Source organism: Triticum aestivum, chromosome 6A (assembly GCF_018294505.1).
Source record: "Triticum aestivum cultivar Chinese Spring chromosome 6A, IWGSC CS RefSeq v2.1, whole genome shotgun sequence".
Classification (NCBI taxonomy): Eukaryota; Viridiplantae; Streptophyta; class Magnoliopsida; order Poales; family Poaceae; genus Triticum; species Triticum aestivum.
This window is the reverse complement of record NC_057809.1, coordinates 615,589,399-615,612,921: the sequence shown is the minus strand read 5'-3', so window position 1 is coordinate 615,612,921 and position 23,523 is coordinate 615,589,399. Positions and strand designations below refer to the sequence as shown.

At 48.0% G+C, this 23,523-nt stretch overlaps 2 protein-coding genes and 2 long non-coding RNA genes across 4 annotated transcripts; 2 read left to right on the top strand and 2 right to left on the bottom strand.

Moving 5' to 3' along the window:
* Window positions 1-10,105: 10,105 nt before the first annotated feature.
* Window positions 10,106-12,170, bottom strand: LOC123129834 (probable protein phosphatase 2C 48). Its single transcript, XM_044549836.1, has 4 exons — window positions 12,148-12,170; window positions 11,568-12,049; window positions 11,260-11,483; window positions 10,106-10,686 (listed from the first exon to the last, which is right to left on the bottom strand). Exons 1-4 carry the CDS (start codon window positions 12,168-12,170, stop codon window positions 10,684-10,686), a joined length of 732 nt encoding a protein of 243 aa, XP_044405771.1. The 3' UTR covers window positions 10,106-10,683.
* A 45-nt stretch (window positions 12,171-12,215) lies between these two features.
* On the bottom strand, window positions 12,216-16,259 carry LOC123131423 (uncharacterized). Its single transcript, XR_006464169.1, has 5 exons — window positions 14,246-16,259; window positions 14,033-14,165; window positions 13,643-13,949; window positions 12,811-12,938; window positions 12,216-12,610 (listed from the first exon to the last, which is right to left on the bottom strand). It is a non-coding gene; the product is annotated as an uncharacterized lncRNA (long non-coding RNA).
* A 1,335-nt stretch (window positions 16,260-17,594) lies between these two features.
* Window positions 17,595-18,226, top strand: LOC123131422 (uncharacterized). Its single transcript, XR_006464168.1, has 2 exons — window positions 17,595-17,635; window positions 17,742-18,226. It is a non-coding gene; the product is annotated as an uncharacterized lncRNA (long non-coding RNA).
* An 827-nt stretch (window positions 18,227-19,053) lies between these two features.
* LOC123131421 (uncharacterized) lies at window positions 19,054-21,852 on the top strand. The gene is made up of 3 exons (XM_044551107.1): window positions 19,054-19,375; window positions 21,068-21,119; window positions 21,608-21,852. Exons 1-3 carry the CDS (start codon window positions 19,137-19,139, stop codon window positions 21,632-21,634), a joined length of 318 nt encoding a protein of 105 aa, XP_044407042.1. The 5' UTR covers window positions 19,054-19,136; the 3' UTR covers window positions 21,635-21,852.
* Window positions 21,853-23,523: the final 1,671 nt, after the last annotated feature.

The following is a 23,523-nucleotide window of genomic DNA, read 5'->3' as shown; positions in this document are numbered from 1 at the left end:
GCCAGAGGATGATCCGGAGAAGCCAGTTAAAGAGGAATTAATCAAGTCTTTTGCTCTTAAGAGAATGGCAGACCTATTCAGGAGGTGGAAGAAAGACCTGAATAGGTTTGTCGAGAAAAAAGAGACACCAGAATTCAAGGGCATATATGAAAAGATCAGAGATGACTGGCCTGCATTTGTGGCCCACAAGACATCGGAAAAGAGTAAGAAGATGTCGGAGACAAACAAGAAAAATGCTGCGAAGAAGAAGCATCACCATCGCACGAGGTCAGGTGGCTACCTGGTAGCCCGGCCTAAGTGGGCCAAGGCTGAGAATGATCTGGTTCAAAAAGGGATCAAACCAGAGACAATGAGCTGGCCAGACCATAGCCGGACTTGGTTCTTCGGGGCTGGCGGAACCTTGGACCCTGTAACAGGGAAGTGCATTTGGACGGACGAGCAACGTGACATTCCCTTGAAGAAGCTTCGGTACTATATCAAAGCAGCGCGGGAAGGGACGTTCCTTCCAGACAGAGAGAACGACGAGCTCACAAAGGCCCTCGGGAATCCTGAGCACCCTGGACGGACACGAGGCACGCTAGGCTCCATTCCGTGGAAGGTTGGGTTTCCGGACGCAGGCGGTTACAAAAGCCAGGAGAGGAGGAAGCAAGTGCAACAGTCTGAACTGCAGGCGCTTAAAGCAAGGGTACTCGGGATAGAGGAACGAGAAGCAAATCGCAGCAACCGAACTGCCCAAGCTTCCCCTGAAGCTACCCCGCCATCTCAGCGGAGAAGCAGCGTGGCTTCCACCGAGCTGCTTCAGCCGGAGCTTGTCTTGACGGCTCCTGCCAGCTATCCCGTGGATGCTATCACGGAGGCTCAAATTTGCCACCTTATGATGCAATGGATGAGTTTGAAGGTCAAGGCGGCTGTTGGCTCTGTTTTTCCTAATGAACCCGGCGCAACTTTTCACTGCCGGCCGATTCCAGAAGGATATGCTAAGGTGATGGTGGATGAAATAACGGAGGGATTTGAGGACCTCTCGCTTGACCACCCTACCGGAGAAGGGGAGACTCGGCTGGGTTCTGCTCTGAAGACTCCATGCCTATGGCGGAAGGAGCTCATCAACCTTCCGAACTGGACGCCTCCGCCTCCTCCTCCTCCTCCGGCGAGTCAGGGCACTCCGCCTCCTCCACCGCCTCCTCCTCCGGCGAGTGACGACCAGGGCCCTCGGCCGGCTCCTTCTCCGGCGCGTGGCGGCACTCCGCCTCCTTCGCCTGCGCCGGCGCGCCCGAGCAGCCAGCCTCCTCCTTCTCCGCCTCGTCAGCAAGGGCGGAAGATACCCGCCGCCGCTCCGGCAGCTGCTCCGACGCGTCGTAGTCCTTCTCCTCCGCCTCGCAAAAAGCAAGCAGTAAAGAAGACTGCCGCTCCGTCTGCTCTGCTGGCGTCTAGCAGTACAGCCAGAGGCGGGAGCAAATACAGATTCGGTCCTTCTCTGAAATCTACAGAGAAGTTACCATATGAGATGAGCCCGGAGGAGAACGCGAGGATCGCGCGAACCGAGAAGGATGACTGGTTTGAAGGGTTGAAAGCACAGAGACATCCACCTCCGAAGGAGAAGGTAGATTCGGTGAAAGTGAAGCGCACTCTGGCTGCCCTGGCAAAACCACCCAAGTCTCCGCCAAAAGGCAACTACGAGCGCATTATTGCAAAGACATGGGCCGAAGCGTCGCGGTCGGGAAGTACAGTCAGTGATCAAAGGCTGAAAGAACGACGAGGAGTTGGGAAACAAATTGCCCAGCTCGGCGAACAAGCAAAGCAATCGTGCCCCCCGCTCAAGGTGCCTAGCGTCGATCCGAGGATGGCGCCCGGTTATACCAATCTTGACGATTATCTGCCCGACGATGTAGATTATGGTTTCCTGAACGTGCAGATACACAGATACGAGTACATGAAGCCTCTCGTCAAAGATGAAAGATCTCTAACAACGATGATGCGAAGATTGCATGATTGGTACATGAAAACCTGCAGAGAGTCTGGGGGGAGGAATACTTTATATATGAGAGTTAAACCGGAGCATGACCTCGTTGGAACTGAACTGTTGCATGTTCCATTTGAGGAGTTCTATCAGTTTTTCAATCAATTGGCCCTCGATAAAGCAACGATCACCTGCTACTGTCTGTAAGTACTACTACTTCTGTCATTAAGTCTCTCTACATAGCTCAGTTCTTTCATTGCATGTATTTATAATTATCCTCACTATATTATGCAGATTGAAGATCGCCGAATTGAAAAAAAGACAAATCGGTGATATTGGGTTCATTAACACAAATCTCATAGATGCAGTTCAGGTTAAAGATCATGCCGCAGATACCGAGGCCAGGTTGCTACGATCATTCAAAATAAATGAACACAAAAATATAATACTCTTTCCTTACAACTTCAAGTGAGTGTTGTCTTGTGCATATTCGGTTTCCCTTATATATTAGTCCAGGATATAGTAATGTAATTGATGAGTTATGCATGCGTGCGCAGTTACCACTATATTCTCCTGGAGATTAGGATGTACAAGGGAATAGTAACTGTCTTGGACTCGAGACGAAAAGATCCCCAGGAGTATGCGGACATGACTGAAATCCTCAAGAAGTAAGTTAAATCGATCATTATCCATCATATCAGCAAATTTGTTCATTTCCTGATATCAAGTAATTGTTTTCTTTTGTCTGGCAGTGTTTGGAGAAAATTCAGCACAAATTCCCCGGGACTCCCGAAGGAGCTGGAATTTAGATACCCGAAAGTAAGTACTATAGTACCATGTTCCGCGCGTCTCCTAGCTATTGATTCAAGCGCTAGTTTCATCAATACCATTTGGCATTCTTGCTTATCTGTTTAATTGACCTCTATTTCTTGTAAAGTGGTTGTGGCAGGAACAAGGGAATGATTTCTGTGGATACTACATCTGCGAGTCCATCCGCCACACGACCTGTGAGCGGGGCGGGTACTCTGAGAAACAATATGAAGTGCGTAAGAAATAATGTTCACAATTTTTGTTTATTACCATCATTTGTGTTGAGTTTCATTCATTCATATATATATATATGTGTGTGTGTGTGTGTGTGTGTGTGTGTGTGTGTGTGTATTGACCCCCTTCTTCAAATTAGATGTTTCGGCAGCGGAATGAACTCCTAGGACCAGATCGCATGCGAGCAATTCAAGAGGAATTGGCGGCATTCTTTCTTGACCACGTGATCGCTGAAGACGGAGAATACTATGTGGACCATGCGTCCGTAATTTAAGAGATTATATTTGTAAAAGATAATTATTGTATATATGTAGCCGGTAGTGTCGGACGATAGATATACGAGAACTTGTTGTTCGACCAATCTCTCGGAGAAGGAGATGTGGTCGATATCACTTCTCTCTGTATGCATATATGTTCATGACGATCTTCTGTTTCCTTCGTTTGCTTACTAGCTAGCATATGCCCAGTCTTCTCTATACGTATGTTTAGTACGTAATGTCGACCAAGCACGGACATAAGAGAGGACACTTCTCTTTATTAATTAGCTATCTAGCTAACACAATATATGAAATACCTAAATTAACCCCCCAAAATCCCCAAACCCCCTCCCCCTTTCAAAAAAAACCAAAAACCCCAGCCACAGAAATGCTGACGCGTGGATGCCTATTGGTCCCGGTTGGTACTACCAACCGGGACCAAAGGCCCTCCTGCCTGGGCTCGGCGCACAGGCCACGTGGAGGCCATCTGTCCCGGTTCTGGTTTGAACCGGGACTAAAGGGTGGGGGTATTAGTAACAACCCTTTAGTCCCGGTTCAGGAACCGGGACTAAAATCCCTTACGAACCGAGACAATAGACCTGTTTTCTACTAGTGATTAGGGTCTCTTTTTTTGTTGATGATATTTTTTTCACCAAAAAAAAGTTCGCTGGGCCTTTAGGTCAACCAGAAGTCGCACCAAAGTGAATGAATTGTTGAAGGGTACATCCACCAGAGCGAACGATCGAAACATTCACGAGAGGGAGCCTTCACGAGCGAACAAATTGTTCGCTGAAGGGCAACCCAGCTGTCGTTCCCCAAATATTAGGGTCCAAAGTTTTTCATCTGGCTCCTTTGTATTAAGTATTTTATCATCTCATCGGCCATCTTTAGTTGTATTCAACTCTTTTATCCTCTACCTCTCTTTTTTCTCGAATATGCATGAGAGCGCGTGTCATATACGTACTATAGAAGAAGAGGAAAGAACCCTCCACGGTTTAGTTGCAACAAGAGATTACATGGCGTTACGCCGCCATCCACCTCCTATGAGCTATCCTAATTACTCGCCATGTGCCACTCCAGCGTCTCCACAAAAAACGCATCCAACTCTCCTCGTAGCAGTCCTGCCTGCATACACACCTTACTCTCGCCCGCGATCCGGTGCAGAACTAGCGGGAGACAGGATGTCGCTCCGTCAAAGAATATGGCATTCCAGTGCTTCCTTATCTCCGACATGGCAAGGAGGCACATGGTACGTATCATCTTCGCTCGATGCCCATGCATAGCTTGTCTAGCGCACTAGTCGGGCAGTGCCACCTTTCATCAGGCTCATTTAGTTGTATTCAACTACTTTATCCTCTGCTCAGCTAGCCGTAGAGAAAAACTGTTTCTATGTGGCTCAACGCTTTACTTGAAGTTCCTTCCAAATTAGACTTCGCTCGGTCAAATCAGTGCTTGATTCACCAAAATACCATGATCGAAGATTGCACAATAAATTCGGTTGTAGTCCGTTCATCAAGACTGAGTCAACAGAGCTTCGTCTCTGCCATATCCTTGAGGCGGCAAGGTGGACTTAGGTTTTTTCTATGTGTGCGCGTGCCGGCGAGGTTCAGCGTCAGACACTTTAGGGAATTCAAGGGTTTTATGGCCACGACAGCAGCTCCGGGGCGCTGGTTTTAGGAGCATGTGCATGAAGCCTTCCTAGCCACCACCGCGACGGTCGAGTCAGGTAGAGGAGCGGTAACACACATCGGCGGCTTGTTCTGTCGGCAGTAATGGTGGTTCGGTGGTGCATGATCCTTTCAAGAATGCCTTTTGCCTCATTTTTATTTGCGCGCCTACACTTTCATTCCGCATTACTCATTCTCACAACGTAATCCCTAGCAACAAACTGGGATTTGCTCGACAGGAGAATGGGTGACATTAGAATGCCAATGTACACCATCTCTTCAAACTTGAAACTCTGAAGCGCAACTTTGAAAACCTCTCGCTATGGGGTGGTGGGGGCGATTGAATGGGATGCCCGCCGAAAATGGGGGGTGAAGAAAATCCAACGGCGCGAAAGAGACGTCCCACGCGTCTCGATTGGCAAGCAAAATCAAGGTCTTCACTGATGCATGCATGAACCACCTTCAGGCCTAGTGTTACCGGTGTGCAAGGAGTGACCTACATTAGTTAATTGTTCTTTAATTTTCTAGTAAACCGGCTGGAGAGCAACAACTCACACATATCATCAAAAATTTTATTGCCGTCAGCCATGCAGCTCCGCGGTCGCGTCTCCTCGAGCGGTTGTGCGTGCGTGACAGATGGAAGGTTGACGTGACCGGACCAGTGGGGCCAGATTCGCTAGTGCTCTGTACAGAAATCATGGCCACGCCGCTGTACCACCCTGGTACATCGTGTCTCTTACGAAAATGACACTGAGTAATTAAGGTTGACACTGGTTAGAGAGAGAGAGGAAGTACAGCAAGAGCAAAATTTCCAGCAAGTCATCGGTGGCAGACGATCTCCACTTGTCAGTGTTAGAATAAATCCGAGGCACTCCGTCGATCATCCGAGGTTCAAGCAATCACACGAGCACGACAGCGAAATTTGTTAACGAGGTTCGCCGATATGGCTACATCTCCGGGGCCTGACTATGGGCGCTCCTCCCCATGACACCGCTACAATACCGCACCCGGTCGCCCTGCACACCGGCACATGCCGCCGGCTTCCCCTGCGTTCCGGTGTTATTATGGTGGCATAGGTTACATCGTGTGTCTACCCCGCTATATAAGAGAGGCCTAGGATACAAGTGTCCTATTTGGACACGACTACATATCCTATGTAAACACAATACAACTACAAGTCCAACTGTAACCTACCTTGTACACTATATTCGACACAACTCTAACAAACTCCACCTTGACGAATATTCTCCACCACCTTGAGTTCGTCCCGGTGTCAAACTTCCATGTACATTGGACTTGAGCTTATCCCTTGAGTACCGCTGCTACTCCAAAGACTCTATATGACTCCACCTGCAACTTGTAGTCCCTCCTTTCTTGACCACAGTCAACACTCGAGCAAAATTAAGTTCCTTGTTACTCTAGTGTATGCTCCCAACTTCCAGAGCTCCGTTCAACGCAATCACACACTGATCACTGACCTGCGTGAAAATCAACAACTCACATATTGGGTGTCACACATAAGAGTTACCTGAACTCAACATCACCGCTCCTTTCTTGACCGTCTGTCTGAAATTTGAAGGAATTTCACCGTTGTCTGTTGTCATCACGAGTCAATTTCGCAGTTGTCTCACCACATGTATGACCACCAGAGCCCTGACCCGTCTCCATGTCCCGTGCATACCGCACACCTCGCCGCTATTACCCGTTGAGCCTCTGTTGTCCCGGTCGAGTCTCAAGGGTCGCGTACCCACACCACTCAACCCCCACTACAGAGTACCACCGATCAGCACCGACCGATGACGAGTTTCACGCTTCCATCAGACCACTGGGCTCCAGTCCGAACTACGTGTCCCTCGCTCTTCCATTCCGCTGAATAGGCTTCGATTCTCTGGATCCTTACACCGTAGCCCCTCCATCCAGCTCCACCTTCAACATGACTCCATGGTGGTTCTACGTCCCACCCCGTGCCCCCGTCGACTTCAAGCTCCGTGTGTACACCACCTTGAATCAACCCTGCGCCATAGTCTTGTCGAAGTCACACAAGCCCTCAGGCCTGCGGCACGTGTTTCCACGCCCAGAAGTCGGTCACCATCAGCACCACGCTCCTATGTCGTTGCCGCCGATCCCACCACCGTCTTCTGTACCAATAGACATGCGTCGATCCATCAGACTGTCCAGTCCGACCCAGCCGAATTTGTTCGACTGCATGACACGCTCGAGGCTCCCAAATCGTCTTCCAAGAATTTCCATCCATCACATGATAATTCCATCTTAACTGAATTGACTTCCGGCAACGCCTTCAAGCATCTCTGTTGTGCCAACAAATATTTCATCCATGCCTGTCATAACCCAAGGTTTTTAGTTCCGATGAACTTCTCCACCTCAAACCCGATGCCCAATGGCGTCATGATTCTTTGTATGGCTGACCTTGCGAAAATTAACCGAGCTTCTTTCCATGATGCCAAAGTACATAAGCAAACCTAACGTGGTCACCTCCTAGTACTAGTAGAGTGCCCGTGCGTTGCCACGGGCTCTTGAAAAATTTGCAAGAGTTACATGTTAAATTTCACATGCAGAAACAATATAACACAAATACAATTACTGAATAATTGAAGTCTATTTTGCAATGAAAATTGATAATAAAAAGAAAGACTAACGGCATGTCCATGTAACAAACTAAGCGATGTCCATGCATGTTTCAGACGCTTCTCAAGTCCTGCTAACTGTTTTTTATATGAGAAATATTAGGGATTAATATAAACAAAACATATGTTAAGATGAGAAAAAACAATAGATATTTACCCTCTATATTTGATGAGAAAAAACATTCAAACAAACCTTCTTCAACCAAGTATATTTGTTTTTCCTCTCAATTTTATTGTGATACCCTTAGTATATGAAAGGTAAGTACAAAAAATATTTATTTTTATGAACCATATTTAATATATGTATACACTTTTATTGTTTCTGTCATGTATGTATACATTTAATATCTATGTTTTTTATCATAAACTCCTACACATGCGAGTCTAGCATTTTTATCGTTGAGCAAAATTTGCACACAAGGCCCAAATTAGCTATCCACCACGGCCCAACCAGCACCGAAACTTAGCCCCCTAAAAATAACTATAAAAGAAATCACCTTATTTACAGTATATTTTTTTAGGGAACAGTATACCTGGAAAAATAGGCCGGCCCGACACGACACGGCACGGCCCGGCCAGGATTACATGGGCCAGGCACGGCACTTTCCGGCCAAGCACGCGTGCTGGCCTCCCCGGCCCAGGCACGACAAAGTTGCCTCACGGGCCGGCTCGACGGCCCACTTGGCACGGTGGCCTCTGGGCTCACTGGCCACCCCTCGCCTTTTCACCTCCCTCCGCCGCATCCCAACCCTAACCCCACTCACTCACCACTCTCCCCTCCACTCACTCACTTCCTCTCGCACTTGCCCCTCCCCCGCCTTATCGCCGCGTGCCTCGACGAGGCGGCGCCCGCGCGACTCCGCCCGTCGACCGCCGGATCTGTCCCATGCCGCGGCAGATCTTGGGGCTCACTCACTCGCCACCTCTCGCCCTCTCCCCTCCCCCCGCCGCATCGCCGAGCGAGTCACCGAGCCCGCAACCGCGTGACTCCGCCCGCCGACCACCGCATCAGTCCCATGCCGCGGCCGGTCTTGTGGCTCATTCACCTCTCCTCCACTCACTCCAACATCTCGACCATCTCCCCTCCCCTCGCCGCATCGCCGCGCGCGTCGACCGTGCGACTCCGCCCACTGACCACCGCATCGACACGGCTCGGGGCTCCGACGAGATGTGTGCGGCGCGACCAACGGGGACGGACGCAACGAGCTTACTGACACGGGCGCGGGTGCTCGGTCCAGTCCCGTTCCCCTCGCATCCGCGGCGGTGTTCGTCTCCGGCGAGGTGGCAGGTGGATCTGAAGCGCGGCGAATCGATCTGCATCGCCTCCGGTACGCCCGTGCGTTGCTACGGGCTATGCATATAAATAAATAAATAAATATTAAGGTTGTCTTCGTGGACGCCCTTGATACCTCTAAACCCGCCACCAACTCTGGCGCTCGCGACTTTCCGCCTAGCCACACTTGAATATGTTAACCCCTGCCTCTCCTCCGTCGGCAATGACCCGATGTTATTGTTGTACTTTTTCCTCCCGCCACTGCCTTTTTTTATCTACCCTGTAAAACCGCCCATCTCTCTTTGCCTAATCCCCAGCCTGCCACCTATAATTGAGAAGTGTTGATGCTCGTTGCTTCCCGGCCCGAGTCGCCACCTACGCTACCCACAATTGAGGAGTCCTGATGCATCCCCCCTTGCCGCCCCTTGCCCAAGTCCCCGCCTACATCATGCATTGGTACGAGAGACAAAAATCGTCGATGATCGTCACATTGTCCACCTATTCTTGATGAATATGATCAATCCCAAGTCAATGAGGGGCGGAGCTTCACATGAATGCTTGGAGGGGCAAAAGACTTTTAGGATCCCATGCACATCAAGCGACATTGTAAATTTTGTTATCATTATATGACATTTTCTCCTTTCTTCCTTCTCCAAGTAACTAATTCTGGTTAAACATAGTAATTTATGAAATTTTATATGATTTGCAAGAATGCCAGTGACCGAGACATTCTAAGAATGCCACTTTCTGTGAATAATCTCAAGCAACTACTCCATCTGTCCCAGAAATCTTGTCTTAAATTTGTGGATACGGATATATCTAGACATGTTTTAGTGTTAGATTCATCCATATGTAGATAGATCTAAGACAAGATTTTTAGGACGGTGGTAATATAACCTTGTGAATTTAGTCCATGTACATAACCTTTTCAGCATGCATAGAGCAATGACACACATTACGCCATTAAACCTCAACCGGATCATCTTTGTGTGCATGTTGAACTTAGTATATATAGAGAGCTAACATGAATGATAAAAAATATTTGCATACAAATAAGATGGATGTTTTAGTAGAACTGAAGTATACCCGACACAAAAAAGAGAACTGAAGTATACTAATGCCCATCAGGAAAAGCGCACTTCTATTTACTTGGCAGAAACTCCTAAATAGTTGTATCTTAACATAAGTAGGCAAAAGCACTAAATTGTACTACATAGGAGAGGAGAATGACACTTAAAAATTTGGATAGTCCCAAACCGCAGCTAATGAAAGCCCAGGTGCAGTGGAGAGTAAAAAAATGGAAGGATTTTTTCTCTAGCACACATTTCTTATCCTCTCTCTTTTGCTTTTTCTTTCTTTTACTCTCAACTTTTATTTGAGAGAATCTTTTACTCTCAACTTAACCACACCAAAACTGAACTGCAACTCTGCAAGCCCAAACTGCAAGCCCAATTTTCTATCTCACACAGGAGCAGGTCACGCAAGTCATCTTCGTTCTTTCATTGAACTGAACCATACCACAGACTGAACTGAGCCCCCAAAAAAAGACTGAACCACGCCCAAGTTTCTGTCTCACAAAAGAAGGTCACGCCGCTGCAGATAGTTCAGGGGAGGTGAGGCAGAAAGGAAGGCAGCAGAGGTTGGGCTAGCCTGCGAGCTGTGGCATAGAGATGGGGAGGAGCGAGAAGGATGGTAGAGAGCATGGCAGTTGGTGGTGAAGGTCCATCAGAAGCGCAGACTTTGCACACCCTGCCGCTGTCCAATGTCGGCATCGCCCATGCGCCGATGCGGATGCAGTCTACCGCGGGTCCATTTTCTGATGGAGTCTTGCAATGCTTCTTCACTATGTACAAAAACACCATCTATTTAGAAACAGATGAAAGTACATACTGCATGATCAGTTGGTCACACACCTCAAGAATCAATACATCAGGTCACCAAAACATCAGAAAATTGTCTACAATACTAAAGGCCTGTTCGGACTCACTCCCACTCCACAGCTCCGCCCCGGAGCGGAGTGGCATGCAACTATAATCTACGGTGTGGCCAGAAGGTCGCTCCGTCCGATCCGCTCCGTGGCGAGGGCGTGGAGGCTTTCTGAACAACCCCTAAATAATTCAAATATGGAAATATACTTCATCATGAATCTAATGATACTAATTTTCTATAGTAGATATTTATGTTTTATTCTACAAACTTGGTCAAAATTAGGTAAGTTTGAATTCTTTAAAAATTACTACACCTTACAAGCTCAAACTGAGGGGGAATTGAACATTTATGTAAAGACATGACCTTTTCTTGAATTATCAAATGATGCATCATCCTAACCATTAGATCATATTATCAATGTACGGTCCATAATCATTTGGGCACATCATAAAAATACTTTGTGACTGTGCGAGAATCTGTCGCTTACCCCGTCGGTGGCCAGGATGACAAACTGGTCCCGGGCGGTGATCCTACTCTGCGTCACCTCCGGCGCCGAGATGACGCCGTAGTCCTTGACGCAGTAGTTGCCGAACGCGTGCGACATGGCCAGCCCCGGCGCCTCCCAGTGGGGCACCCACACCCGGTGCACGCCAGGCTCGTCGTCGAGGCAGTGCACGCGGCCCTCGCACAGCATGATGCGTGCCTTCTCCTCTGCGATTCAGATTCGAACGTGGGTGAGCAATGGCCGTGTCAGGAATGGACTGTCCGTCTTCTAGTCTTGTCACGATGACTTACGGGGTAAGCCGGGCTTGAAGTCGATGGTGAGCTGGACAGCTGTGACGTCCCCGTCGTCCGACGTGGTCACACGGACGGCCCACGAGTCGCCGACGTTCGCGACCACCATCAGGTCGCCCTGCTTCACGATGGACAGAGCCGTGCAGCCGCTGTTGACGGCGTCGAGGCGCCGGCTCCGGCGGAGCTCCTCGTCCACGGCGGCGGCGGCGGCGGCCAGGTAGGACCGCCTCAAGAGGTAAAAATGGCAGTTGCTGAGCCTCTTCTCGCCGTCGATGAGCGACGCCAGCGCGACGGCCTCCTGCCAGCGGCACAGAAGCGACTGCGGTAGCGACTCCCGGACGGCCTTGGCGGCGTAGTGGCCCGACTGGTCGTGCCCGTCCAAGACGCCGCAGAAGATGGTGTCGTCCTGGCACCCGTATCCCTGGACAGAGAAGAGAGCGACATGAGAAACCGAGAACAAACATGAATAACCCAATAACCAACTGTCTGTTTTTTATCCAACAAAAAAATGGGTATTCACATGGAGTATGAAATACAATGATTTTTGCAGTCTGAAAACAATCAGCAAATCTGATCCTACTATGAAGATGTTGGAAATAACATTTTTGCGTACGTAATTCAAGTTTTCTCCCATCACAATCAGTAAGTTTTAGGCGTTTAACTGTCCAAAGCAACTTTGGATTCAGATACCAGGAAACCCAACACCTTTTTGCTCCGGCAAATCAAGAAACGTACCATCCCTTTTTTTGGCAGATACTACTCCTACGGACTGAAACCCCTACAGGAAAAAGGCAAGCGCCGTATCCAAGAAACTTGTAAGTCCGTCTGCTTTCACGCCGGCCACGGTGATCAACCTCGCCCCGAGCATCGACTTCTTCAGATGCGCGATGGCAGATGCCTCGCTCCCCCTCGGAAACACCATAATGGACACAATCGACCTTGCCCTGCCCACCGGCATGGTCGCCATTGCAAGCATCACCTTCCCGTCTAGCCCGTGCTCGCCGACCGCCTCTCACACAACCCGCTCAACAAATACCCGGCTCCTGCTTCCATGAAAATGCAATATATTTCATAGTCACCAATAGGCAACAGAAGTAAGATCACCAATTAAATCCTAGTATGATGAACCATTTATGCCGAAATAGATACAAAGCAACTCATAGATTAAAGTTAAATCTAGCAATATAGTACACGTGGCACCAGAGTAAACCCCAGATTAAACAATGTGGTAGATAGTGTTTACCTGAATGCTGACAGAGGTATACCAAGTAACAAAGCTAGTTACAGCCAAAGCTCGATCCTCCAAACCAAAGTTTAACTCCTAATAGGAAATGTCTCCATATCAAGCTAGCTGCGGCCAAACTTTGGAACCTGAAAAAAATGGAGGGGAAAACGAAATCAGGAAAGGCAAGAGAAAGAAAGTCATATAGGATAGAATTATCTCACTGCTCCAAACATATACAGTACTGCTAAGAAATCTCCTTATTAGTTCTTTTATAGAATTAGCCCACTGATGAGAGAAGAGAGTAAATGTAATTATTTCTTACAACAATCTTTGGAAGATTAGTATTAAACATATACATCAGGAATTCGCAAAAAAAAAACATATACAACGGGAGAATAAGTGTTTTTTTTCAGAGAACTAATTGAACAAAGAAACTACAATTAATAAAGTAGCACATAGTCCGTGATGTAATTCGTAGCAGTACAGGTCCGCTGATGTTACCACACAAACACAAATTACCTGAAGCCTTCCAATCAAATCGAGTACGGTACATATTAAAAGAACTACTATGTGAGCTAAGGAAGCAGCATCGAGGACGCAAGGAAATACGATTGTCACTTGTCAATACATTCCCCTAATCTCCCCAATTATACGGTACATGCTCATACACTTATTTTTTTTTTCTAGGTCTGCTGGCTGTGAAAACTGAAGTATGTGGGTGTTTTTGACCTGTAAGTGCAGCTAGGGATGAATGTAATTCAGAAAACTAAAATACAAAGTAGATGTTTTCTGCTTGTAAGATAGATCTGCTACCAACCATTCACAAGGATTAAGCTAGATGCTGGCAAACCTTGTTCAGGAGGTTGCGATGGCTAAGACAGGTGACGAATTCTCATGTTTTTTTACTGGCTCCTTAGTTCTATGAAGAAACCACCCAGCTCTGCATCCAAAACTTTTTGCTGTAGCCAAAAAGAATCAATAGTTTTGTCCTTCAAGAAGTAATGCTAATCAAGCAACCAATGCTATATTCAGTAAGGCATTTAATACAGGCGAATCCTTCCATGAAAAATCATATCAAACTTTCTCCAAAAAAACGGTAACAATCTGACGGTGCATCACAATGGGATGTCGATCACGTTGAAATAGAGTTCAAATTCCTTGCAAAGAATAAGATTGCTGTGAGGAAATTGAAAAGAAAGTTACAATTCTCATAAATGGATTGGCTGAAGGCATGCAGTACCTGAACACAGCACACATGCACCTCCTTTTCCTACCTCCAGATTGCGATCTGCACGAGGTCACCACCCAGCCACGCCTGGCCACCCTCGCGCTCTTGATTAGCGGCGACAGCGTTATCCATCTACATCAGCTAGCTGGAGAAACAAAGCCATATGCTACACTGAGAGTCAAATCGATGATCCCACAATTGTAACAATAGAACAAATAACCGAACCTTAAACCGGAAAGCTGCTACTTGGCTCCAGGCTCCATCTTCATGGCCATCGATCTGCTGATTATAGATCATCAACCCTCCTATATTAGCCTTGACCCTCGATTCTTGATACATCGGATGATAGGGGAGGGGGTGGGAAGACCATGGAAAAAAGGGTATATCAGATCGAACCTGCTCTGATCAGGTCGCCTGGGTCAGTCCTACGGCGTAGGATGGCGGAGCTTGGCCACAGACAGCCGTCTGGATCCTGCAGGTGCACAGGGCATCCACGGGACAAACACGCCCAACACAGCACACTCGCATGCCCGCCATGGACAGATCACGTATGCCCACTCGCACGCACATGCAGAGACGCACGCCATCGATCCAACGGTTCAGCCATGCGCGCTGGAGAAGGGGGATGCAATGGAGGAGAGTGCACACGCAAAAAAGGAATGGGCGTTGATGCTGGGCTTTGGCCGCCCGACGTTGGTGCCGTCGTGGGAGGCTCTGAACGGCTGACGGCCGCGGCGGCCGCCGCCGCCCCAAGTCATACGCGCGAGAGGTAAGCAATCTTATTGTTTTGGTGAGGCGAGATGTGCGCCCAAATTTCTTCGCCGGTCTGTTTCACGCAGGTGGGTCGGAATCGAGGGGCGGACGAAGATTGTGCAGGATGCGGTCAGTCTTTGCCGCGGGAGGCGAGCAGGGAGAGACAGAAGAGCGGCGGCGTGGTGGCGTGCTTCAATGACGGCGAGTCCCCGACAGCGGCAGGGTGCCCCTCCGATAGCGACGTAGCGCGGTCAATGGTGGGAAGGCGTGACCAGATCGACCTCTCGCGTAGCCGGCCGCCACCGCTCGCAGACAGAGAGAGATGTGAGAGGGGAGGGACTTCCATGGGAGAGAAGAGAGGATGCGTTGACCTGTGGAGCTCGCCGTCAGATGCGTCATGTGTGCCGCCGCCGCCGCAAGGGAGAGAGGTCATGGAGGAGACCGCGTGGGCGCGAGCGCCATTGCGATGCGCGAGTTGTGGGAGAAGACCGGAGCGATGCAGGCGTGGCGGCGCGTGATCCGGCAGGTGGTCGGATGGGTGTGGCTGGAGGTGGGGGGAGGGAAGGGAAGGAGGAGGCCGAGCCGAGCGGTGGCGGCGCAACCTCTACGAACCCTAGCGTGAGAGGGGATCGAGCGCATCTGTTTTCGATAGGATGACGAAAATAAACCGGAATATGATGAAGAAAAAAAACCGACGGTGGGAGTATGACGAAAAATAACCAGCGAAATTTGACCAGATGACTATTCACCAAGTCGTCCATTAAGAGTAGTAGACTAGTAGCAATTCAACCAAAACAATGTCGGTCTTCACGTGATGTAGCTCCTAGGCTCAACTCTCAATGCTAGCTATTTGCTTTGTCAAATCCTTAGCCTCCTGATGTACGCATGTCCCTTGATAGACTTTTTCCTTACCGATTGATCTGCCTCAGTCCGTGTCACACAAGGACCCGGTCCTTTTTTTTTACAAACAAAACTCGTTTCGCTGCTTTGTTGCGCTTCCTGCGTGCTTCACCGGCCAACTGAACCTGCTCGCGTTGCACGCCTTGCCCTGCCCACCTGCACGGATCGCTACGGCCAGCCCCACCTGGGCTTGCTGCCCAACGAGCCACCAAGCGCCAGCGATCTCAGCGCCCGCCTAGAGTACGCTCGCACCATCAATCCGTCGACCGACCGCCTCACGACTCTCCTGATGCCGCTGATTTCGATCGCATCTCGTCGAGACTCTGAACAAACCGCCGCCAGCTTGCACGCATTACGCCCCGCTGCTTCCATCGATTTCTTCGACCGCCGCTTTCTTCCGCTGATACACGATCGTCTCCCATGACGAACTAAATCAGCGAACGAACTCGGCTCAACGCAACAGCCTGTCCGTAACCTTGCTCATGATACCACTTGTTAGAATAAATCCGAGGCACTCCGTCGATCATCCGAGGTACAAGCAATCACACGAGCACGACACCGAGAACGAGGTTCACCGATATGGCTACATCCCGGGAGCCTGACTATGGGCGCTCCTCCTCATGACACCGCTACAATACCGCCCCCGGTCACCCTGCACACCGGCACATGCCGCCGGCTTCCCCTGCGTCCCGGTGCTATTATGTTAGCATAGGTTACATCGTGTATCTACCCTGCTATATAAGAGAGGCCTAGGATACAAGTGTCCTACTTGAACACGACTACATATTCTATGTAAACACAATACAATTACAAGTCTAACTGTAACCTACCTTGTACACTATATTCGACACAACTCTAACAGTCAGAAACAATGTTAATTAGTTAGTCCTACCCTATGGGTCAAAGTTATTTGAAAACATGTTAAACAGGCTCATGGTTTTAATTTGTGGGGAAATGGAAATACACCGATGGTTTACTGACTATTGGCTTCCCTCAGTTGACGTGGCACTTATACAGATGTCATTTTCCACCATGCCATCAGACGGCACAGAAACCGTATCTCGCGCTTGCTCCATCACCACGACTCCACGAGACTTATGATAACTGTAGACCTATCGACTTTGTCAGCAGGCTCTGCCCTAAAACTGTTTTATTTTTTGAAAGACAGCAGGAGGAGAGCTGCTGTGATTCCATTAAGAAGAAGAGAGGCCGATGGCCGAGTACACTGCCCTAAAACTGTAGAGTGGTGGCAGCGCTACTGCTCCAACGAGACACCACCATGTCCTGCATTTTCTTTTTGCGTGCGTGAATCCACCAGAGGAGGACGGTACTGATACTGTAGCTTTGCGACAGTGTGTTGTACTATCCGACTTTATTATTCAGAGACCGGTGCACTGGTGCTACTGGTAGCTACTACTCCCAACACAAGGCACTGCGTTTTGGTGCATATGCATGTGCATTTTGGTAGAGTAGCAATTATTTTGTTCCCGGTCTCTTCTCTCCGCGGCTATAAAATTGGGCTCCCGTGCGTGCCTTCCAAGTGTGCGTCCATCCCACTCTCCCCTCTCCGCCTTCCAGCTATCACTCCCGCGGTCTCTTCTCTCCTTCTCCTCTCCACCTTCCAACTATCTCTCCTACGGTCTCTTCTCTCCTTCCGGCCACCTGAGTTTGACCCTGAGGCACTCATACCGCCAGCTTGTTTAGAATGCTAGCCGCATGAGTGCCTCATGCAGCGGTATCGCCGGTATGAGTGTTTCAGGGTCAAGCTTCGGTTGCTAGAAAAACAACGGCAACAAAGGCAAGTTTAAATATAGTAATTATTGATTCATTATGCAAAGTTCTAACGCAAATTTTGCTCCCTCTTAGAACTGGATTGTACACAACCAAAACTTTATTTTTCTTACATCACTAAGTTTATTTCAGGGACAGGAACAAGCGAGGAAAAGATTGAGAAAAATGAAGGTGTTTCCGAGGGAACACCCTAACTTGGTCTTCTTACCATAGAAAGTTAGTCCAATGTTGGTCATTCGTGTGAACTGTGAAGATATTGATCATCTGTATTGTACAGGATGAAGACGCGTGGTAGTCAACATCATCGACATCAAGCGACCACCCCCACCTCAACATCTCGACAAGTATCCACCCTGCCCGACGCACGAGTGCCACCGCAGTGATCATGAAGATAACTTGTCATGCATGGATCCACACTAGGAGATGAAGACAAGTTGTCCTAGTTGTGTTTGTGTGGTAGCATCGTATCTTTATTTATTTCGGTCTTTCCCACTACTAGTAGTACTACTTAATCTGATCTCTCTTGTGTTTCTGCAATTAGTGTTTGTGTCATGTTATTATCTCGTCTACTAGCTTGCTGCATGACACATCTTGTAAGCAAACATTAGTTGTGAAGGTTATGTGTACCGTGAAGCATCAATCCTACTTACCAATTGGCATGCCCACGAGCTTGACCGCTTGTAACTGCGAGGCTTGCCCATGTCTCTGGCTATTATCACTTCGTGTCTAAAATAAATAAAGACCAGGATGAATCATGACGTATTTCTGCGACCTGAATGTTGCCTTGACCTTGGCACCTACCCATGCAAAATCCAGGCCAGATTTATATAGCTGCTGGGTTCCCGACACCAATGGAAACTCTCGTTTAAATACTGATGAAAATTCTATTCTATATCCAAAAGGGAAGAACGAATTCGAAAGAGCACCTGATTCTGATTGTAGCCCGGGAAGGACTGCTTTGAATCCGGAGCCGCTTCGATTGCGGACTGCGGCTTGGAGTGGAGCCGCTAAATTGCTTCGATTGCCGGTCGCAGTTCGGAAAAGAGCTGCTGCTGCTGATGCTTGGATTGGGGAGTGTGGCTCCCAAAGGGGGAGCTGCTTATTTGGGCGCGGCTTCTCAAGCACCGGTGGATCCTCATTCGAGGCCTCCGACGGCGACGGCGACGGCGAGAGAGTGGAGATGGGTGCATGGCAGGCGGCGGCGCATTACTGACACCCAATCCCCTTTCTTCTCTTGGTTTTTGTTTTTCTTTTTGCCGGCGTGGTTGTGAAGATTGCTATTTTTTTTAAACGAAGACGCTGAAAGCGTCCGGCTTTAATTAAATTAATAAAGCCCTCGGGTATCAAGTTCAACGGGATACGACAGAATAAACTTAACCCAATTTCTTAAAAGTGCATGCGCACTATTTCGATAAAACGAGCGGCCGGCTCCTAGCCGCACGATCTCGCTAGTGTTGTCGCGAGTGCCACTTGCAGGTGCTACCTGGTCGGGGGAGAGACTTGCCACGCGACACACCCTTATCCTCTCGTCCCTTTTCTCGACCAATTTCTCCGCCGCAGCGCCCCAGCCGCTTCTCCCCTGTCGCGCCTCTCTTCCCCTTCCTCCCCATGGCGCCGCCCTACTCTTCCCCTTCCTCCCCATGGCGCTGCCCTACCCTTCCCCTTCCTCCCCATGGCGCCACCTCTCTCCTGCCCTTCTTCCTATGGCGTCGCCCTTCTCCTCCACTTCCTCCCCATAGTCGATGTTGCTGATGTGGATGGTGGGGCCAAGGGCGACGGACTGGCTGGTGTCCAGGGCGGCGTGTGCGGTGTGGCCAAGAACGACGGCCAGCACACCACGGCATCCTCCCCAATCGTCACGCTGCTCCCTCCCCTACCGGATCCAATCTCGGGTCAACGCCATCATACGAGGTCTGCTTCTACTTACTAGTACAGTAGTACTTGGCTACTTGCAATTTAGATTGGGCTCTCGTGATAGAAGGATATGCATGTGTTGCCTGTTGCTTGGACCTTGGAGTTGTTTTCACTTGGATGCTTAATTAGCACAGTGGTGATACATGGAGTAATCAATCCAGCTGGCTGATTGATTTGGTAGTGTTTCTCTTACTCCAACATTGATTTGAACATTCATTGGGTTACATCATAACAAATAAGAAAGTAATGAACTGAAAATGTTCTTAGATGAACAGATCCAAGGTTGTTTTGGTAGTGATGTAAGGCTATAAAAACAATTGAAGTTCTAAAGATTTTTTTTGTCATTGTTTGTATGATTTACGATCCAACTTTTCAAACTCACGGATCTGTAGTTGATGCAAGTTGATCCATCTATTTCTCGCTTAGACTGCATTTGTCGTTATGGTAGCTCTTATAGGAGGTAGAGATCGATCCAGTTCGATGCCTCTTTTTTGTATTGAGTGATATGCAATGCTAAATTTGGCATGGTTAGTTGCACAGAGAGGTATTACAAGTTTCACCAGAGGTAGAATAGTTTGCACACTTAATTATATATAGTTGCACAGAGAGACTTCACAAGTTTCACAGGAAGGTAGTCGGCCAATTTTGGTGCTATATGGTGCAACTCTACTACTAAATGATGCAACTTTGGTAATGCATTGTATATGCAAGTTTTTAGTTGTATATCTCACATGGTAATGGGTAGTTAAAGGTGGTGGCAATTGCACAACTACGTTTCGGCATCTTGCTCAATAGGAGCTACGGTGATTAGGATTATGGTGGGTTTTTACGGCGATTAGGATTTTAATGGTGGGTTTGAGTAGGATTTTCACGGTGAGCTGTTCTAATTTTGTCACTATTGGTATGGACCAGGATCCTATTTTGATCCATCTATTCTTGCCTACACTGCAATTGTCTCGTTAAACATGATACTCTTTGTAGAGCTTCATTGCATTATGTACCTCTCTTTTTCTCGTAAGTGCATCCGTGTGGTTTCTCTGTTTTCTCGTAAGTTGGATGCATATAAGTAACCAATTGGCTAGTTTGTTGTAATAGTTGCACAGGAACGCAAACGTAGTTGGATGACACATATACAATCTCAGTTGGCTAGCCAACTATTGAAGTTGCACAATGAGGCCTAACCAGTTGCACAATCGATGGTATTCATATGGATACACTATGTAAATCATGTTCATGCAGTGTGTGTGTGTGTGTGTGTGTGTGTGTGTGTGTGTGTGTGTGGTGTTTTTGATTGCACACTCATGTGTGCCCTGTTGTCAAGGGTATGCGTTTGTACAGGAGTTTGCAAATCAGAACAGTACATATCCTAGTTGGCTTAGCCACACTTACGCAGTTGCACAGGTAAGGGATATCTAGTTGCACGGTTGACGGCTAGTTTAGTTTTGGCTCCAGTGCCTAAATCATGTTAGGCAGTGTGTATGCTGATTTTTTTATTGCACACTCATGTGTGCCCAGTTGGCCATACAGTGCATCAAGTTGCACACATTCTTTTTTTGTTTTATAGGTGTGCTTTGAAAAGTTATCTTGAGTTGCTTACCTCATGGCATTTTTTATATAAATTGTTTTTCCTCATTTTTCTTGTATGCATTGGGTTGCTTTGACTAATTTTTTTGTTTACTTTTTTCACAGACCAAAAATGGTTGTAGAAGGACTGAAGGAGATGCAGCTCCTACAAGGAGAGGTATCCTCAACTTCTATAGATGCATCCTGAACTTTTAGTTGCACAACAATCAATTAGGACTGGGTATCCTCAACTTTTTAAATAGTTGCACAACAGTATCATACGAGTTGGCATCCTCAACTTTCATAGTTGCACTAGAACCATTTGGGAGTCGGCAGCCTCGAGTTTTCAAATAGTCCCACAACAATATTACATGAGTTGGCATCCTCAACTATTTTAGTTGCACAAGAACCAATCAGGAGTTGGCATTCCCAACTTTTTTTATAGTCCCACGACAATGTCACATGAGTTGGCATCCTCAACTATTTTAGTTGCACAAGAACGATTAAGGAGAATTCCCAACTTTTTTTTAATAATTGCACAACAATGTCACATGAGTTGGCATTCAACTCCTTTAGTTGCACAAGAATCATTCATTAGTTGGCATCCTCATGTGTTTACATGCATCTAATTTTCTAGTTTTGGCTTCTTTTTTGCATCATGTGCAGGTTATGGGGGTGGGGGAGCTGCTGTAAATTTTTGCCCATAATTCTCAGCTGCAAAGTCACATATACTATTGTGTGCAAAGATCAAAGGAAGAAAACACCTGCAGAATAGATTTTTGTCTAGTTGGTAGTTATGCTTCACAGTACCTACAACATACTTTTCTCTTTATTTTTTTCCTTTTTTCTACATGGACATCAGTTCTTCTGCATTATGTGTGATATAAGACTATCTATGTGCTCTCTCCTATATAATTGCACGGTTTTTGCATTTTGTTGCACACAATGCTTCAAATGTTGGCTTGTCCCATGATGTAGGTGCAAAAAAATCAGTTAAAATTGCACAGGTACAAGATCTCCCTTTTTTATCTCTGTTTATGCTCTCTTCAACAATGGAGAAGCTATTTTTGTAAAGAGAAATTTGGTGAGGGGGAAGTCAAGGAGGGGGTCTGAACAGGAGGAGAAAATGATGACCTCTTCTTTCACCCTTGTTGGTGCTACCCGGTACATTCTGATCTGTCCTCACTCTTTCCCCTTTTTTTCATGGCAAATTGTTCCAGATCTGCTGTTAGTTCACTTTGATTCATCTACCATGGCAGCTTTGGCGATGGAGATCTAGACCAAGGGAACCATTTGTTTTCTAGGAAAGAAGAAGGTGGGAACAGGTAAGGGCGTGGGGAAGAAAAAGTTGGTGGCCAGTGGGCATAAGAGCTTCGGGAGGGGAGGGAAGGGCACATGATTGCCTGGGTACCGCGCTGGGCGCGTGATTTGTTGGCTTGGCGCGCATGTGTTGCTACCAAGGGAGAGATTTCCTTTTATGGGACCGGGGGACCGATTCTTTCCTTTCCTGGCGGCCGCTCAGGAGTGCCCGCTAGACATGTCCTAAACTTAAACGTTCGGTCCACGACCGTCGTCCAAAACGCTGCAAAGGTTCAACGCGACGGCAATATTACATCCAAACACAGCATCCATCGCGAAATCTTAGCTAACATAAACTCCCACGCAATCTCCAAAAGCTTCAGCTGCTCGGCGGAGCTTGTCTTGCCAACACCTGGATATTCTTGATGCGCGTCATGGCCTCCAACATACGCTCAGCATCGCGCTCCTTCCCCAGCGGAGTCCACGTCTGTAAAAAAAGATGACATTTGAAGATCACATCCGCGGGGTGGTTAGGGAATTTTTTTCTCAATCGTAATTTTGTTGTGCGTTGTCCAAATTGCCTAGAGCAGCGCCCCTACGCAACGCCAAAGCGATTCTACTACTAGTCCCTTTCGTAGTTTTGAGTAGGAAATCAGATCATTCCCCGAGGCTGGATTCCAATTCGTATGGAAAGCTTCCCTTACTGCACTCCATACAAACCTGGCCAGGTGGCATTTCAAAAGGATATGGTTTGCATCTTCGCCAAGGCCGCATACAGTGCAAGTGCCATCCGCTAGATCGTTGCGTTTTGCCACGTTATCTGAGGTGGGCAGCCGGTTCCTAAACATTTGCCACATGAAGATTTTAATCTTCAAGGGCAGACCGGCCTTCCATAGCCCCCTAGCTATGTCAAGCGATGTACCTTCGGTGAGCTTGTTATATAGGGACTTAACCGAGAATTTCCTGGAAGCAGTCAAGCTCCACTCAACCGAATCGGCACCCGTTCCTAAGCGAATGGCGCCTATAAGCTGTAACAGGCCCTCCCAAGATACATGCTCGTCGGTGGAGAGGGCCCGCATAAAGTGAACCGCCGGGGGGTCAGCGCGGAGCGCGTCCCCTACTGAAATGTTAGTGTCAGTAGCAATCCGGTATAAGTTGGGGTGGCTTTGCCATAGGGGGGAGGCGCCCAGCCAGTGATCGAGCCAAACCCGAGTGGAAAGGCCGTTGTTGATCTGAAATTTTACACCAATAGCAGAAGCGGTGCGTACCGCTTGGATCCCTTT

Excerpts from the sequence above, each read along its gene's own strand:
- LOC123131421 (XM_044551107.1), top strand. The coding sequence starts at position 19,137 with ATGGCGCCACCTCTCTCCTGCCCTTCTTCCTATGGCGTCGCCCTTCTC. Across the intron at positions 19,376-21,067 it reads GGTCAACGCCATCATACGAG|ACCAAAAATGGTTGTAGAAG; the intron begins GTCTGCTTCTAC and ends CTTTTTTCACAG. Across the intron at positions 21,120-21,607 it reads TGCAGCTCCTACAAGGAGAG|GTTATGGGGGTGGGGGAGCT; the intron begins GTATCCTCAACT and ends CATCATGTGCAG.
- LOC123129834 (XM_044549836.1), bottom strand. The coding sequence starts at position 12,170 with ATGTTATTTCCAACATCTTCATA. Across the intron at positions 12,050-12,147 it reads TTATTTCCAACATCTTCATA|TTGGTTATTGGGTTATTCAT; the intron begins GTAGGATCAGAT and ends AAAAACAGACAG. Across the intron at positions 11,484-11,567 it reads CTTCAAGCCCGGCTTACCCC|AGGAGAAGGCACGCATCATG; the intron begins GTAAGTCATCGT and ends TCTGAATCGCAG.